At 50.2% G+C, this 17,343-nt stretch overlaps 1 protein-coding gene across 2 annotated transcripts in view; it reads right to left on the bottom strand.

Annotated features, from left to right (window-relative positions):
* SCARA5 (scavenger receptor class A member 5) overlaps positions 1 to 17,343 on the bottom strand; it is a 106,517-nt gene that overhangs the window by 5,779 nt on the left and 83,395 nt on the right. For both annotated transcript variants that reach the window (XM_083494588.1, XM_083494589.1), the window contains exons 7-8: positions 11,620 to 11,676; positions 1,644 to 1,841 (exon numbers count right to left, since the gene is read on the bottom strand). In XM_083494588.1, the coding sequence (XP_083350714.1) occupies positions 1,644 to 1,841; positions 11,620 to 11,676 (255 nt within the window). The remainder of the gene's footprint in view (positions 1 to 1,643; positions 1,842 to 11,619; positions 11,677 to 17,343) is intronic.

Here is a 17,343-nt window from a genome sequence, read left to right as displayed (position 1 = left end):
GAAGTAACAGTGCCACTGTATTCTGCTCTGGTCAGACCTCACCTGGAGTACTGTGTCCAGTTCTGGGCACCACAGTTCAAGAAGGACACTGACAAACTGGAACGTGTCCAGAGGAGGGCAACCAGAATGGTCAAAGGCCTGGAAACGATGCCTTATGAGGAACGGCTAAGGGAGCTGGGCATGTTTAGCCTGGAGAAGAGGAGGTTAAGGGGTGATATGATAGCCATGTTCAAATATATAAAAGGATGTCACATAGAGGAGGGAGAAAGGTTGTTTTCTGCTGCTCCAGAGAAGCGGACACGGAGCAATGGATCCAAACTACAAGAAAGAAGATTCCACCTAAACATTAGGAAGAACTTCCTGACAGTAAGAGCTGTTCGACAGTGGAATTTGCTGCCAAGGAGTGTGGTGGAGTCTCCTACTTTGGAGGTCTTGAAGCAGAGGCTTGACAACCATATGTCAGGAGTGCTCTGATGGGGTTTCCTGCTTGGCAGGGGGTTGGACTCGATGGCCCTTGTGGTCTCTTCCAACTCTATGATTCTATGATGGCTCCGTGGGAGAGAATTTGCTCTGCACACAGACAGCTCCAGGTTCGAATACAGGCATCTCCAGCCTGATGTTCATCAGCCAAAAGCCTGGCTGAAGAGGAATGTTTTCACCTGGTGTCTAATGAAGGCTCCAGGTGAGCCACCCAGGGGGAAAGCATTCTGCAAAAGGGGGGCCACCACAGAAAAGTTCTTGTGCTGCCATGTTCCAGACCTCTAATGGAAGAACAGTCTCAGATGATGATCTCAGGGTCCAGATAGGTTCATGTGCTGGTCCTGTGGGTTACCCAAGAGGCGAGGTCCAAGTCTGGTCCATGGTCAAAGGTGCAACGTGGAGGCAGTCCGCAGTAGCTGAAGCTGGGTGCAGGGCAGGGAGCCGGGTGAAGTCAGGAACAGGCTTGCCAGCAGGGAGCCAGGGCGGGCCAGGAGCTCAGGCAGGTAAGCAGGACAGGGTTCAGGCAGGAACTAGCAACCAACCATGTTGCTCCCACAACTTGGGACTGGGGCTGGCTGGCTTTTATCTGCCCCGAGGCACAGGGCGGCCCCCATCCTCAGGTGACTCGCCTCCCCTGGCCTGGAGGCGAGCACTCCTCCTGCGGGAACTTAGTTCCCTCCGCCTCTCTGCCCTGAGCCTCTGCAGCTCAGGAGAGGCTGGAGGGTTACTGGACCCAGAGGAAACCTCAGCTTCCTCTGATGGGGCTGAAAGTGGAGCACCTGTAGGCAATGGGTCCTCCATCACCTCAGGAGCCAGAGCAGACTCAGCTGGTGCCTGCACCTGAGGACCTAGCACAGGTGAGGACCCTTCGGGCTCATGCCCAGCTGGTTCTGGAGACAGGGAATCCTGTGCAGGCTGGGATTCCTCAGGTTCAGCATCCGAATCCGAATCCCAGGCCATCACAGTTCATATGGGGAGAGGAACATGGAAAGCACAGACCATGGTTCCACCCAGCTTAGCATTTTCCACAATAGCTGGCAAAGGTTCTCCAGGGTTTCAGCCATGGTCCTACCTAGAGGTGCCACTGGGCAATGAGACCGGGACCCTCTACATGCAGAGCAAATGCTCGACCCACCAACGGCTCGTGGTGTTGCTGCCTTTACCTTGCCCAAAGACGGCCACCCTGTAAATCTCTTCTGCGCCTCGGAAGCCCAGCATCCGGCACACCACGTCTCCGTCTTTCTTGTCCCAGCCGTCGTCACAAACGGTGCCCCACGATCGGTCGTGATAAACCTCCACCCGCCCTTCGTGGGGTCCCGAGCCGTTCACCAGGCGGATAATGCCCTCCTCGGAAGCAGGGGCTGCAAGGTAAGGAAGGGGAGGAAAAGAAGAAACCACAGATGGAATTAAAATGATCAAACCAAGAATTCATGCTTTGCCATGAATTTGCTTTCATGTTCATCTGCCTTGGCAGGAAGCTGTGACATTACACACTTTCTCCCTGCCTGGACATCTTTCTCTTTTTTCATCATGCCTCCAAGCTGATGACATGTGCATGCCTGAGCTCTAAAACTGAGACGCCATTTTGAACGCAGTTTTTGTGCTTCTGTAACTTAGATCAGTGTTTCCCAACCACTGTTCTGCGGCACACTAGTGTGCCGCGAGATGTTGCCTGGTGTGCCGCGGGAAAAATTAAAAAATTCGAAAGATTTTTTTTTTAAAGTCAATTTTTTGATTGGGGCGCCGTCACTAGATGACCCCTGGGGTTCCCTCCCTCCCTCCCGCTCTGCGCCTCCCTCCTCCTCCTCCTCCTCCTCCGGGGAGGCCCTTCCTGGCTCTCGGCCAAGGCTTGGCGGCTGCCACTCACTCACTCGCTCGCCCACCCGTCCCTCCATCCCTGCACCCGGCCTCTCCCCCTCCGTCCCCGGCGCGGGGGCTGCCGGGATCCGTAGTCCCCTCGCCCTTGGGCTCCGCGCCCGCGCGGGGTGCACGAACTACGTTTCCCAGCATGGCCTGGCGGGCCGGGCGTTTTGTTTGAAGCGCTCTTCTCCCGGCCATGGAATGAGCGCAGCGGCGGCGGCCGGGCGGGCAGGGGCTCTTCCGCGCAGACCCCGCGCAGCCTGCCTGCACCCCCGCGGAGATCGGGCGGCAGGATGGAGCCCGGGGATCCCCGCGGAGGCGGAGCGGCGGAGGCTGCCCCCCAGGTAGGGCTGTGTCGGGTTTTTTTTATTTTTGCAATGCTGCATCCGTGCCGGAGGGGACGCATCGGACCGCGGGGAGACCCCTTGGCGGGCGTGCAAGGCAATGCATGCGTGCAGGCGTTGCATGGAGTGCAGTGCAATGCAATGGCAACGCGGCGCCCTGCATGCATGCATGCAACTTCCACCAGCGCTCTGGACTTGGCAGGTGAGGGGGGTCCCCAGTGGGCGGCAGAGAGAGCCGGGAGGGTGAAGGGGAGCCGGGGGGAGCAGCGCTGCTCCCCGAGCCGAGCCCGGGGGGGAACTTCGGCGTCGTTGCGCCGGGTGTTGGAAGCAGAGGCTGGCGGGGGCCCCTCACCTGCAAAACCTGGTCGCCTCTCATATATTTCGTGCATTGCATTCATTGCCCGCTTTCTCCTCCAAGGAGCTCCCGGGGGCGCGCGTGGTTCTCCCCGTGTTATCCTCGCAACAACAGCCCTGCGAGGTGGGTCAGGCGAGTGGCCCAAGGGAGCACCCAGGGATTGTCCTGGCCAGGTGGGGTGATTTGAACCCTGCTCTCTGCCCGGTCTTCGTCCTCATTTAGCCCCCACATAGAATCACAGAACTGTAGTGTTGGAAGGGACCCTGAGGATCATCTAGTCCAACCCCCTGCAATGCAGGAATATGCAGCTGGTCCATACAGGGATTGAACCTGCAACCTTGGTGTTATCAGCACCATGGTCTAACCAACTGAGCTATCCAGGCTCATACTGTGCATGACTGAGGTTTCCCCCCCTCGTCTTGGCTATGGTGTGAGTCTGTGCTGTTAATTAATGGGGTTCTGCCTTCGGAGAAGATGAGCCAGCCCTCAAGGAGGTGATTATGTAATTTGCTAGCAATTCATGTCCCTCCCGGCGTGACGTTGCGCGCTGACGTCACGGGGCTGTAATGGTGGTGTGCCTCGAGATTTTTTTCATGAAACAAGTGTGCCTTTGCCCAAAAAAGGTTGGGAAACACTGACTTAGATAATAGTTAGAAACCTGCCTTCATTTTGCTATTGTAATAGCTGCTTCAAGATGCATACCATATACGTAAGTAAATACTACTTTTACTTCTTCACCAAATAACATACAGTCATACCTCGGATTAAAGTAGCTTTGGGTTGGGCGTTTTCGGATTGCGCTCCGTGGCAACCCGGAAGTAACGGAACGCATGACTTCCGGGTTTCACCACTCGCGCATGCGCAGACACTCAAAATGACATCACACGCATGCGCAGATGTGGCGAATCATGACCTGTGCGTGCGCAGACGCGCAGACGCGGGTTGCGTTCGCTTCAGGATGTGAACAGGGCTCCGGAACGGATCCCATTCACATCCAGAAGTACCACTGTATGTGGGATTGTTATTTTTAAAGGGGAGAAAAGAGGTAATACAGTGGTACCTCAGGTTAAGTACTTAATTCGTTCCGGATGTCCGTTCTTAACCTGAAACTGTTCTTAACCAGAAGCACCACTTTAGCTAATGGGGCCTCCTGCTGCCGCTGCATGATTTCTGTTCTCATCCTGAAGCAAAGTTCTTAACCCGAAGTACTATTTCTGGGTAAGCAGAGTCTGTAACCTGAATCATATGTAACCCGAGGTACCACTGTACCAGAAAAACTCAGCCTGCCTTAAAGCAGAAAGTATTGTTTCTAGGAGGGTAAATCAACCTTGCCTTAGCTCCCAAGTTTAAACTGCAAAGGACGGTTCTCTGCTCATCTCACAATATATCCTCCTCCACTGTCGAAATCCATTCCTATACTCTCTCCTGAGGGATGTTCCTCCCTCTTCCCACAGATCACAGGGGAGACATGCCCACATTACTTTCCAGTTCCTAAACAGGAGATCTGAATGCCAGACACCCCCTTGAGCAGGACAGAAATACATCCAGTGTCAGAATACCACCGTTCCAAGAACTTTGCACAATGCAAAATTAGCTTATGGCACTATTTTTAGTTTAGAGAAAAGGTGAGTAAGAGGCGACACGACAGAAGTTTATAAAAATATGTTTTTGCCCTCTCTCATAACACTAGAAATCATGGACACCCAATGAAGCTCAAATGTTGGAAGGTTCAGGATGGATAAAAGAGAGGACTTCTCCACACAGTGCAAAGTTAAACTATGGAACTCCAGTTGCCACTTCTGGGAAATCCACATTCAGGATCTGAACACAGAACCCTGTCTTCCTCCTGAGATTTCCAGCAGCTGGGATTCAGAAACACTGCTGCCTCAAACTGCGGAGACGGAGCTGAGTCATCACGGCTATTAGCTATCGAAAGCCTCCTCCTCCATAAATCAGTCTAACCTTTTAAAGTCATCTAGCTTGGTGGCCATCAGTGCCTCCGGTGGGAGAGAGTTCCATAGTTTAACCCTGCGCTCCGTGAAGAGGGACTTCTTGTTATTTGTGCAGCTTATCCTCTCATCTAGTGATGTATGGAAGTGAGAGCTGGACCATCAAGAAGGCTGATCGCCAAAGAATGGATGCTTTTGAATTCTGGTGCTGGAGGAGACTCTTGAGAGGCCCATGGACTGCAAGAAGATCAAACCTCTCCATTCTTCAGGAAATCAGCCCTGAGGGCTCACTGGAAGGACAGATCCTGAAGCTGAGGCTCCAAGACTTTGGCCACCTCGCGAGAAGAGAAGACTCCCTGGAAAAGACCCTGATGTTGGGAAAGATGGAGGGCACAAGGAGAAGGGGACGACAGAGGACGAGATGGTGGGACAGTGTTCTCGAAGCTACCAGCATGAGTTTGAGCAAACTGTGGGAGGCAGTGGAAGATGGGCGTGCCTGGCGTGCTCTGGTCCAGGGGGTCACGAAGAGTCGGACACGACTAAACAACAAAACAAGAACAACAATCCTTTCATCGTGATGAATTAGGACAGGAAAAAACATTTATAAGTTGCTATAAGATTTGGACATGAGGATGCAGAAAGGGGAGGTATGGGGGAGTCTGAGGAAAAGAAGTTTATGAAAGAACATTAAGAAATTATATTTGTTTGTTTGTCTGTTTTGTGTATGTTTGTTTGTTTGTTATAAAAACTTATGTAAAACCAATAAAAATCTTATAAACAAAAAACAAAAAAACAATCCTTTCATCGTGGATAAACTCGTGCACATTTCTCGATGCAAGGATAAGTTCTGAGTAGCAAATGGGAAAGGATTAGTTCACCTCCCAGCGAGGCAGTTTCCCCCCACTGCTGGGCAGAGGACCAAATTGTTTTCAGCACAAAACCGGGAACAAAAAGACATCCCTTTTCCAGGTTAAGTGGGCCCACGACTTGGATTGCAGCAAGCAAAGGGACGAGGCTGCATCCTTGATGCTCTCCCCACCCACTTTGGCCTTGACTCTTTGCAGATTGTGTCATTGTGCACGAAAGCGCAAGGCCGGTCCCTCTAATTCTCCCCTGACCCCACCCATTAAGCCATCATCGCCTGTCGCTCTTGGCAACGCAATCTCTGTCCCCCACCGGCTCCCAGAGACATCTTGAAGCCATTTGCGGCTGTCTCCTTGAGCAAGGGGCACCCTGGGCGTGCCGCTCGCTTGCTGCGAGGAAGGCTGGGCTGCGTTCCAAGCTAGTCATCGCACTCCTCAGCTGTTGGGTGTGGACATATCCCTCCCTGGTGGGATATTTCACCTGCCGGAACGGCGGCTTCATCGCTGGGGCCGGTTTAAGAGCCGCACCTGCCTGAACGCAATAGAGAGGTTCCATAAATGGATGCTAACTGGAGCCGGGAGACTGGGCGGGAAACCAGGGCTGTGCTTCTCATTTAGATTTGTGTGTGTGTGTGTGTGTGCGCGCGCGTGTGTATTGTCCTGCAGTGTCTCCAGGAAAGAAAGGGGAATTTTCATGCTGTACCTTTAGGGATGGAGGAACCTGCAACTCTGCAGATGCCAGGTCCTATCAGCTCCAAGAGCCAGCATGGCCAGTGGGCATGGATGATGGGAGTTGTAGTCCAGCAAGAGGTGGAGGACTACACATCTGTGTGTGATGTATCCTTCATTGAAGCAGTCAAATACAGTCATACCATGGGTTACAGACGCTTCAGGTTGCTTTTTTTGGGTTACGGACCCGCCGAAACCCGGAAGTACCGGAATGGGTTACTTCTGGGTTTTGGCGGTTGCGCATGCACAGAAGCGCTAAATCGTGCTTTGCGCATAAGTGCCAAATCGCAACCCATGTGTGCACAGTCATGGCACTGCAGGTTGCGAATACTGCGGGTTGCAAACGTGCATCCTGCACGGATCACGTTCGCAACCGGAGCGTCCACAGTACAATATTTCCTGTTTCCTAGAGTGATCATGCAGGGGCATGTTGCTGAAGCCAGAAGGACTTCCTGTCACACCTGGTCTGGAGCCTCCTTCTTCTGTGTGTGACCAGGTAGATGGGCGTGACCCTGGCAGACCCTATGAATGGGCCAGTCACACAGCCATCTTCCTCTTTTGGCTCATTTCATCTTTTGCTCTTTTACCATCTTCTGCTGGCTCTTAGCACCTTTCAGAGGATGGAAGCCACAAGGTAGAAACTCTGAGGCCTGGATACAAATGTACCTGTAACTACAAGCTAAAGCCTGCCTTCAGGACAATACTGTGAACTGAAGGTGTTATGTACTGAGTTGAATAGGATCCAAACTGCAACAGTCTGATTGGTCCTAGAACAGTAGGATTCAGAATGCAGCAGTCTGATTGGTCCTAGAACAATGCAGCAGTATGATTGGTTGGCAGGAACCACCCAATCATGCTCCAGATAGAAGTGAATCCACAACCTGATTGGCTTACAGTAGAATTCCGGAATTAGCCAATCATGTGCAGCCCATTGTGTAAATAATGTATATAAAGTAGATACTTTGAGGGGACTTTCATTCATTCCTCCTCACCACTATGAGCTGAATAAAGAGCATGAAATCACTTTGCGACTCTGAGTATATTTCAGAATGTAAGAAAACTTTATCATTACTTTTAAAGAAGACAGTTGTGTCATTATTGTTTGGGATGTAGGTGGCGCTGTGGTCTAAACCACAGAGCCTAGGGCTTGCTGATCAGAAGGTCGGCAGTTCGAATCCTCACAACGGGGTGAGCTCCCGTTGCTTGGTCTCTGCTCCTGAGCGCAGCGATCCCTCTGGCTGTCCTGGCTTATGGGATAGCCACGTGCAGCCTCTCCCAGGCAAGGGGAGCCTTCATCCCCTGCCCAGGAGAGGCTGCGCACGGCTAAGGCTCCCCCAAGAGCTGCACTCCCTTTAGAGAGCGCGCAGGGTGTGTGTGTGGCTCTTGGGGGCAGCCCTTCTCTCTCCTCAGGGAAAAGCCCCCAAGAGCCGCACACACGCTCCACGTGGCTCTTTAAAGGGAGCGCTGAGCAGAGCCTCCCGCCTGCATTCGCTCCATAAGACGCACACACATTTCCCATTACTATTTAGGAGCGGAAGGTGCGTCTTATAGAGCGAAAAATACGGTAGCGCTGTGTTTTCTATCTTGTTGGAAGCTGCGTAGAGTAAGTGGGGCAGTCCAGTCAGATGGTTTGGGGTACTGCTGCACGTTTATAAAATGATACACAGCATGGAGAAAGTGGACAGAAAATGTTTCTCCCTCTCTAATAACAAGCTTGTTGACATTCATGGCCCTCTGCCACGGATGCTATAGCTGAGATTCCTGCACTTGGAATATTGTGTCCAGTTCAGGGCACCAAAATTTAAGAAGGTTGTTGACAGGCTGGAATGTGTGAAGAGGAGGGCAACCAAGAGGATCAAGGGTCTGGAGACAAAGCCTGATGAGGAATGGTTGAAGGAGCTGGGTATGTTTAGCCTGGAAAAGAGGAGACTGAGAAGAGCCATACAATAGCCATCTTCCAATATCTCAAGGGCTGTCACATGGAAGAGGGAGCAAGCTTGTTTTCTCCTGCTCCAGAGGGTAGGACTGGAACCCATGGCTTCAAGTTACAAGAGAGGAGATTCCGACTAAATATATGGAAAAACTTTCTGACAACCAGAGCTGTTTGACAGTGGAACGGACTCCCCTGGGAGGTTGTGGACTCTCCTTCCCTGGAGGTTTCTAAGCAGAGGTTGGGTGGCCATCTGTCATGGACGCTTTAGCTGAGATTCCTGCATTGCAGGGGGTTGGACTAGATGACCCTTGGGGTCCCTTCCAACTCTACAATCCTCTCGACTAAACATCGGGAAGAACTTTCTGACAGTAAGAGCTGTATGGCAGTGGAGCGAACTCCCTCAGAAGGTGGTGGGCTTGCCTTGCTTGGAGGTTTCTAAGCAGAGGTTGTATGGCCATCTGTCATGGATGCTTTAGCTGAGATTCCTGCCTTGGAGGGGGTTGGAATAGATGACCCCTGGAGGTCCCTCCCAACTCTACTTTTCTATGGTTCTTTTAACAGATGTTGTTTCTATCCCTCTGCATGCAAGAATGCCATATTTGCCGCAGTATTTCTTAGGCCAGCCGCAAGAGGCCCCCTTCTCTCTCTCTTTTTATTATTTTATTAAATTTCCATTTCATAATATTAAAATACATCCTTGTTATTCACATTGGTTTTTGCTCGTATGAGCTGATCAACTTCCCTCCTTTCTGCCTCATGGTTTTCATAATTCCTTTCTATGTTATTGCATTTGTGTCTCTTCCAGTTTACATATCGTTCATTCCAGTCGTCATAAATTTTAAATAAATATAAAAAGGCATTAATTGTCAACATTACAAGTCTTTTTAAATCAGTTCTGCTAGCGTTGTTAATTGTTTGCAGTGAGAGGCCCCTTTTTCTTAGTCGGGTCCCTTACTCTTAGAAAGTCAATACGAACCTCCCTGGTGCTTGGGATTTTATTTTTTCCAGCAATGCCTGGATTGCACCCCCCAAAAGCAATCTGTAGCCCAGGGGTTTACATGCTCATTCCCACCCCCCCGGCCCCCATTTTGCACGAGACCCTAGAGTTTCCCGTGGCCTTTGTTCCTCTTCCGTGCATTTGTTTTTATTGAGCCTATTACCCCTCTGAGCCTTGAGCAAAAGGGGAAAATATAAGGAAAAGAAATAAACATGATTGCTTAGGAAAACAAGCCCGCGAGCCCATGCAGCTGCGCAAAGATATCATCGGCCGGGATAATTGGGACCATGTGTCTGTTAGGGAAATGGGAGATTTATGCCCTAGTGCAGAGAGAGCCCTGCTCTCCGAATCTCCCCGGTTAAGGAAGGAAGAAGGAAAGAAAGACGCCCGTTTCTTATTCTGTTTGCGGAACGGACATCTTCAAAACTGTTAGGATCCAAAATCTATATCTATCTATCTGTCTGTCTATCTATCTATCTATCTATCTATCTATCTATCTATCTATCATCTATCTATCTATCTATCTATCATCTATCAATCTGTCATCTACAGTGGTGCCTCGCAAGACGAAATTAATTCGTTCCGCGAGTTTTGTCGTCTTGCGATTTTTTTCGTCTTGCGAAGCACGGTGTCGGGAAAGTTTTGGAAAAGCTTCAAAAATCACCAAAGTCTTCAAAAACCTCAAAAAGGCTACCACACTGTGTTCTATGAGTTGCTCCTCGAAGTCAAGTCGCAACTGTATTAGCGGTGTTAAGAAAAAGGAAACAAACTTGCAAGACATTTCCGTCTTGTGAAGCAAGCCCATAGGGAAACTTGTCTTGCGAAGCAGCTCAAAAAACAAAAAACCCTTTCGTCTTGCGAGTTTTTTGTCTTGCGAGGCATTCGTCTTGCGAGGTACCACTCTCTCTATCTCTCTCTCTCTCTCTCTCTCTCTCTCTCTCTCTCTCTCTCTCTCTATCTATCTATATCTATCTAGTATGGGAGCATTTTGTGCCCATTTTACAGGCTACTGTCAAGTTGGAAAAGGCAAGCAAAATGATCCAGAAGATGGAGCGACTCTGATACGAACAAAGGTTGCAGCGTTTGGGACTTTTTGGTTCAGAGAAAAGGAGAAGAAGAGGCGAAATGATGGAATATTATAAGATTATGCATAGCATGGGGAAGTGGGGAGGGATAATTTTTCCTCTCCTCCCTCTTTCATACGGCTAGAACACATGGCTGCTGGAGGAATCAGAACAGATACAGTCATACCTCGGGTTACAGCCGCTTCAGGTTGCGTTTCTTCAGGTTATGCACCTGCCAAAACCTGGCAGTACCGGAACAGGTTACTTCCAGGTTTCGGTGGTTGTGCAAGCACAGAAGCGCTAAATTGCACTTTGTGCGTGCGCAGAAGCGCCGCTGCGAGTTGCAAACACTGCGGGTTGCAGAAGTGCGCCCTGTAACCCATGCTGTTAGCCAGCTCTTTGTTTCCAAATCTATTTGGGCATATCTCTGTGTGGTATATCTGCACGACAAAGACACAAATCTCCATCTTCTATTGTCCTTAAGACCCGAACGAACCACATTTCCCTCGACCTGAGCATAATAATAATAATAATAATAATAATAATAATAATAATAATAATTTATTATTTATACCCCACCCATCTGACTGGGCTTCCCCAGGCACTCTGGGCGGCTTCCAAAAGAATATTAAAATACTATAATACATCAAACATTAAAAGCTTCCCGAAACAGGGCTGCCTTCAGATGTCTTCTAAAAGCCTGGTAGTTGTTGTTTTCTTTGACATCTGGTGGGAGGGCATTCCACAGGGTGGGCGCCACTACCGAGAAGGCCCTCTGCCTGGTTCCCTGTAACTTGGCATCTCCTGCATCCGTCAGCATCAAAATCAGACCCCAAATCGATGTATTTAAAAACTAATAAATACAACCCAGGAGAGGCCCTCGGGCCCTTAACAGCAGCCACACCTGCAGAAATCCACCAGGGGCAGCTTTGCCCGTTGGCGACGCTTCCAGTGCCTTTTTCTCACATGGCAGTTAAAGGCATTGGAGCACCGGCCGGAACAAAAGGTGGCAACCCAGAGAGGAGAAACAAAACCCCCATCTTACCTGGTTCTCTGCCTTGGTCACCTCTTTCCCCCTTCTCCCCCTTTGGGCCTCGGTCACCTGAAAGCAGTAAAAAAAGCATCAGACCGCGTGCTCTCACAGAGGTGCCTGGGAACGCTCAAGTTGCATTATTATTTTATATTTATATCCCCCTTTTCCTTCAGGGAGCTCCAAGGGGAATGCATGTTTCCTGTTCTCCCCAGTCATCATCACAACTGCCCTGTGAGATAGTTTAGGCTGAGAGCCAGCGACCAGCCCAAAGGCTTTATGTTGTAAGCTTAAGGTAAAGGGACCCCTGACCATTAGGTCCAGTCATGGCCGACTCTGGGGTTGCGGCGCTCATCTCGCTTTATTGGCCGAGGGAGCCAGCGTACAGCTTCCGGGTCATGTGGCCAGCAGAACAAAGCCGCTTCTGGCGAACCAGAGCAGCGCACGGAAATGCTGTTTACCTTTCCGCCGGAGTGGTACCTATTTATCTACTTGCACTTTGACGTGCTTTTGAACTGCTAGGTTGGCAGGAGCAGGAACTGAGCAACGGGAGCTCACCCCGTCGCGGGGATTCGAACCACCAACCTTCTGATCGGCAAGCCCAAGAGGCTCAGTGGTTTAGACCACAGCACCACCCGCCATTTACCTTCCCGCTGGAGCAGTACCTATTTATTACTTGCACTTGACGTGCTTTAACAGATTTTTTTTCAATGAATCCAGGAACACTTTAATTAATTAATTAAATACTACACATTCGGGACGTTGTTGCAGCAGCGATGGCGGTGGCAGAGGGGCGGCCACCGCCTTGACCTCAACTCGCCACCTTCCTCCGAGGCTTCTATCTCCTTTCTCCATGAGCCTGGGCAGCCCTTGAGTTGTTGGTTATTCGGTGGTGGTGATGGGGAAGCAGTGCGCGGTGCGTCAGGCATGGAAGGCGGAGAAGGAGGGCCGAGAGTGGCGGCGGCAAGGCTCGGGCCGCACAATGCCTCCCTTCCCATCGGAGCAGCCCCAATCCCATTCCTACTTGCATGCAAGCAGGAGGGAGCGGGTGTGGGATGTAAACACAAGAGCAGTCAATGACAACATTCCTAGAGTGTACATGTTACAACATGGGGAGGGATGTCTGTCCAGCAAGCAGGTAAACTTCCTGGGGACGGACTTCCTCCGCATGTGACCAGAGGTGGGTGTGGCCTCACCTGTGCAGGTAATGACAAAAGCACAGGGCAGGCAGCCATCTCTCTCTCTCTGCCATTTTCCTTCGATGAGGAAGCATGTAAAGATGCCCTCTTGGCTCTCAGCCAAGAGAGGACATAAGGACTATCTTGCTACAAGATAGATTCTAAGTGTATGTAACTTTTTAAGCCTGTCTGCCGTCTGGGATCATATTGTGAACAGATTGTGAGTAAACTCTTTTATACTTTTATAAAGACTGTGTTGTGTCTTGTATTTTAAGAGGGAACAAAGGGGAAATTACCAGAGTAATTATTATTGAGGTTCTAGCGAACCTGTGCACACGTTACCGTTGCGAACTTAAAGGGGAATGTCTATAAACTCTGCTGATATTTTGGGAACTTGTTAGCACAAGTTGGATAAGGATATAATTAGTCAATATATCCTCTCCTGCACCCCAGAACATTCCCACAGCGGGGATCCCTCAGCTGGGAAGGGAGGCTTCCCCTTGCCTAACTGAGAGATCCCTGCCTCCTCCTGCTTGCACGCAAGCTCTGATAGACAGCGTGAAGCCTCCCTTCACAGCTGAGAGATCCTCGCCCAGCTCCTGCTTGCATGAAAGTAGGAGTTAGGAGGCTGCTCTGATAGGCAGCATGAAGCCTCCCTTCACAGCTTAGTTGCTGGGCTCAGGGAAGGTGGACTAGATGACCCTTGGTGTCCCTTCTACAATTCCATGATGAGGCGATCAGAGTCTACCTGTCAATTGCAGTCCTCTTAGTCTCTCATTTTCCTATACAGAGTTGTCAGGAGCTCGTCCTACACTCGAGTAGGACCCTGGCAGAGACACATGCCCAACTGGCATGTTCTCTCCCTCCTGGTCGAATGTTCGGGAGCTTCATAAGTTTTCTTCAGCCCGAACATCACAGCGACCGATGCCAACAGACATTGGTACACTTAGGGATCCGCAGAGTCTTTGCAGTTGCGTAACAGACCTCAGCAACTCAGCATTTTGGCTAATCTACTTTATTTACGGGACACAGGTGGCACTGTGGGTCAAATCACAGAGCCTAGGACTTGCCAATCAGAAGGTTGGCGGTTTGAATCCCCGTGATGGGGTGAGCTCCCGTTGCTCGGTCCCTACTCCTGCCAACCTAGCAGTTCGAAAGCACGTCAAAGTGCAAGTAGATAAATAGGTACCGCTCAGGCAGGAAGGTAAACGGCGTTTCCATGCGCTGCTCTGGTTCGCCAGAAGCGGCTTAGTCATGCTGGCCACACGACCCGGAAGCTGTACGCCAGCTCCTTCGGCCAGTAAAGCGAGATGAGCGCCGCAACCCCAGAGTCGGCCACGACTGGACCTAATGGTCAGGGGTCCCTTTACCTTTACCTTTACTTTATTTACATATAAACACACACGGAGCACTGCAACATGGCTCCCTCTCTCTCTAGCATCAGACAGCAAAGAGAAAAAGAACAAAGGACAATAGTCCCACTTCATGGAACACAGTAAGACAAACATCCTGTCTCCGTCACTTCCCACTCTGTGGAGTCAAAACATACACCGTCATGTGATAGACAACAATCCCATGACTGCAATCAGGGAGCAGGAATTCTAACAGTTTTTCCCTTGCCCTCCTCCCTTCCCTGCTGAGTCCTAGAAGGGCAACACTGAGACTCCGGGGGGCAGAGGAAGCTGACATGTGCTGCCACTTCCTGGACAGGTTGTGAGATGGCAGGCAGAGCGAGACTGGTGAGCCAGTGCCACCTTCGCCCTGGTGGACCAGCTTCCACGTTTTCCAGCTGTTGCCTCCAGATGTTCCTTCGCTCTCTGGATTCTTTCCTCCCTATAAATAGGACGCCCACCCCCCCATCCCCTTTCTCTAACCTGCTGGCAAACGTTTCCCAGTTCTGGGTGGCATAGCCAAGTGACTTTGCATCGAGCACAGGCAAGGCATGGAAACTGGCACCAGTTCTCCAGCTTCCTGGCATCCGGTCAAAGGGTTCCCTCTCCAGCATTTTGGTGGCCCAAGCAGAGTTGCGATGGTTTGGCCCGTGGCTCCTCCCCGCCCCGCCCCCTCCTCCGTGGCCTCCTGCCAACCAGCGACTTGATAGGTGACCACAAAGTCCCAATAAACAAGGCCAGATCAAATTTTCTTTCGCTCCCAGCCAAGCTGTTCCCTTTTAACCATTCGGCCAATTAAAAACATATGTTTTCTGAGCCTGAGCATTTGTGTGGTTGGCAGGGATTCATGGGCTGCTTTAGACGGAGTCGTTGCACATATATACCAGATTTGGTGGGTCAGGAATGGCCTGATCCCATGCGAAAAGCCTTAAAGGTATCTTACTGGATCTGACCAGATGGGTTCATCCAGACCTTGAGTCTCTTTCAAGTAGGAGTCTTTTCAGTGGTCTCAAAATTCTAGGAGAAAAATTATAGGGCCCAAAATAGAATCCCAAAGTCCTACTGGACATCTCCTAATTTTATTCAATCTTCCCTGTGACAACCCTTGAGATATTTGAAGATGGCTCTCATATCTCCTCTCAGTCTCCTCTTCCCCAGGCTAAACATTCCCAGCTCCTTCAACCATTCCTCATAAGGCTTGGTTTCCAGATCGATACAATCCGATACGATAATCTTTATTGTCATTGTCCCATACAGAACAATGAAATTGAAAAATCTACACATTCAAAACCCAACAAGCCTGCTATCCCAGATATCCCAACCTGGTTAGTCCCCTAAAAACTCTGATACCTGACCATTTGGTCCAGTCATGGACGACCCTGGGGTTGCGGCACTCATCTCGCTTTATTGGCCGAGGGAGCCGGCATACAGCTTCCAGGTCATGTGGCCAGCATGACTAAGCCGCTTCTGGCGAACCAGAGCAGCGCACGGAAACGCCGTTTACCTTCCCGCCCTATTTATCTACTTGCACTTCATGCTTTTGAACTGCTAGGTTGGCAGGAGCAGGGACAGACACCTTACAATGCGTTTAAAACCAAAATTTCATTTGGGTAGAAACTGTTTCTCAGGTGGCTAGTCCTAGTCTTTATAACCCTGTACCTTCTTCCAGAAGGCAGAAGCTGAAAGAGATCATTTCCGGGGTGCGCACTATCCTGCACTATCTCTGCAGCTTTCTTATGGCACCTGAAAGCGTAGATTTGATGCAAGGTGGGAAGAGTGCACCCAATTATTCTCTCCGCAGTCTTTACAACCCTGGACAGCATTGGTTTTCCCCTAGCTGTGCAGCTCCCAAACCACACACACAGACCATAAGTTAATACACTCTCCACAGTGCAATGGTAAAATGCCATTAACAGATTCTTGATTCTCTTGGTTGCCCTCTTCCGTACACCTTCCAGCTTGTCAACATCCTTCTTAAATTGTGGTGTCCAGAACTGGACACAGGACTCCAGGTGGGACCTGATTTTAAAGAACTGGAAAAGGTGCAGAAAATGATCAAGGCGATGGAGTGAAACCCCTATGGAGAAAGGCCATGGTGTTTAGGGCATTTTAGTTTAGGGAAAAGACAAATAAGAGGAGACATGGGAGAAGTTTATAAAAGTATTCCTGACATGAAGAATGTGGAGGAAGAAAGTTTTCTCTCTGTGTCTCCTAACGCTAGAAATCGTGAACGTTCAGCAAAGCTGAATGTTGGGCAATCCAGGACAGATAAGGAAAATCCTTCGGCACACAGCACAGAGTTAAACTACGGAACTCCCTGCCACAGGAAGCAGCGATGGCCACAAACTTGGATGGCTTTAAAAGAAGATTGGATGAGAGGGGCATTGATGTCTTCTAGCCACGATGGCTCTGTTCTGCCTCCACAGCTGGAGGCAACAATAATTCTGAATCCTAGTTACTGGAAACTCCAGGAGGGAAGAGGTGCTTTTATGCTCAGATCCTGCGCACAAGTTTCACTTTGGGGCATCTGGTTGGCCGCTGTGAGAACAGGATGCAAGACGAGGTGGGCCATGGGCCTGATCCAGCTAAAGGCTCTCCCGATGTTCTTATGAGATTGACTGGCATTTTAGTGCCAAGTGGCGCACTCCAGGGCAAAACAAACGCACAAAAACATTGCATTTTAAAAAAGTAGCTCAGGAACTGTCCCCAAAGATAAGAGTGAACAGCCTCCCCATCTCTCTCTCCCTATAATCTGATCATGGCTTTAAGCCAAGGGTCGCCATGCTTGGACCACTGGTTGCTAAGGTGATGGCGGAAGAAGAAGAAGAAGAAGAAGAAGAAGAAGAAGAAGAAGAAGAAGAAGAGGAGGAGGAGGAGGAGGAGGAGTTTGGACTTGATATCCAGCTTTATCACTCCCCTAAGGAGTGCCTGGCATGCTCTGGTCTATGGGGTCATGAAGAGTCAGGCACAACTAAACAACTAAACAACAACAAGGAGTCCCTAAGGGATGCAGGTGGTGCTGTGGGTTAAACCACAGAGCCTAGGACTTGCTGATTGGAAGGTCGGCAGTTCGAATCCCCGCAATGGGGTGAGCTCCCATTGCTCGGTCCCTGTTCCTGCCAACCTAGCAGTTCGAAAGCACGTCAAACTGCAAGTACATAAATAGGTAC

Source organism: Podarcis liolepis (assembly GCF_965112155.1).
Source record: "Podarcis liolepis genome assembly, chromosome: 3".
In the NCBI taxonomy this organism is placed as follows: Eukaryota; Metazoa; Chordata; class Lepidosauria; order Squamata; family Lacertidae; genus Podarcis; species Podarcis liolepis.
Note: the sequence above shows the minus strand (reverse complement) of the source record. Positions and strands in the feature narration are given on the sequence as shown.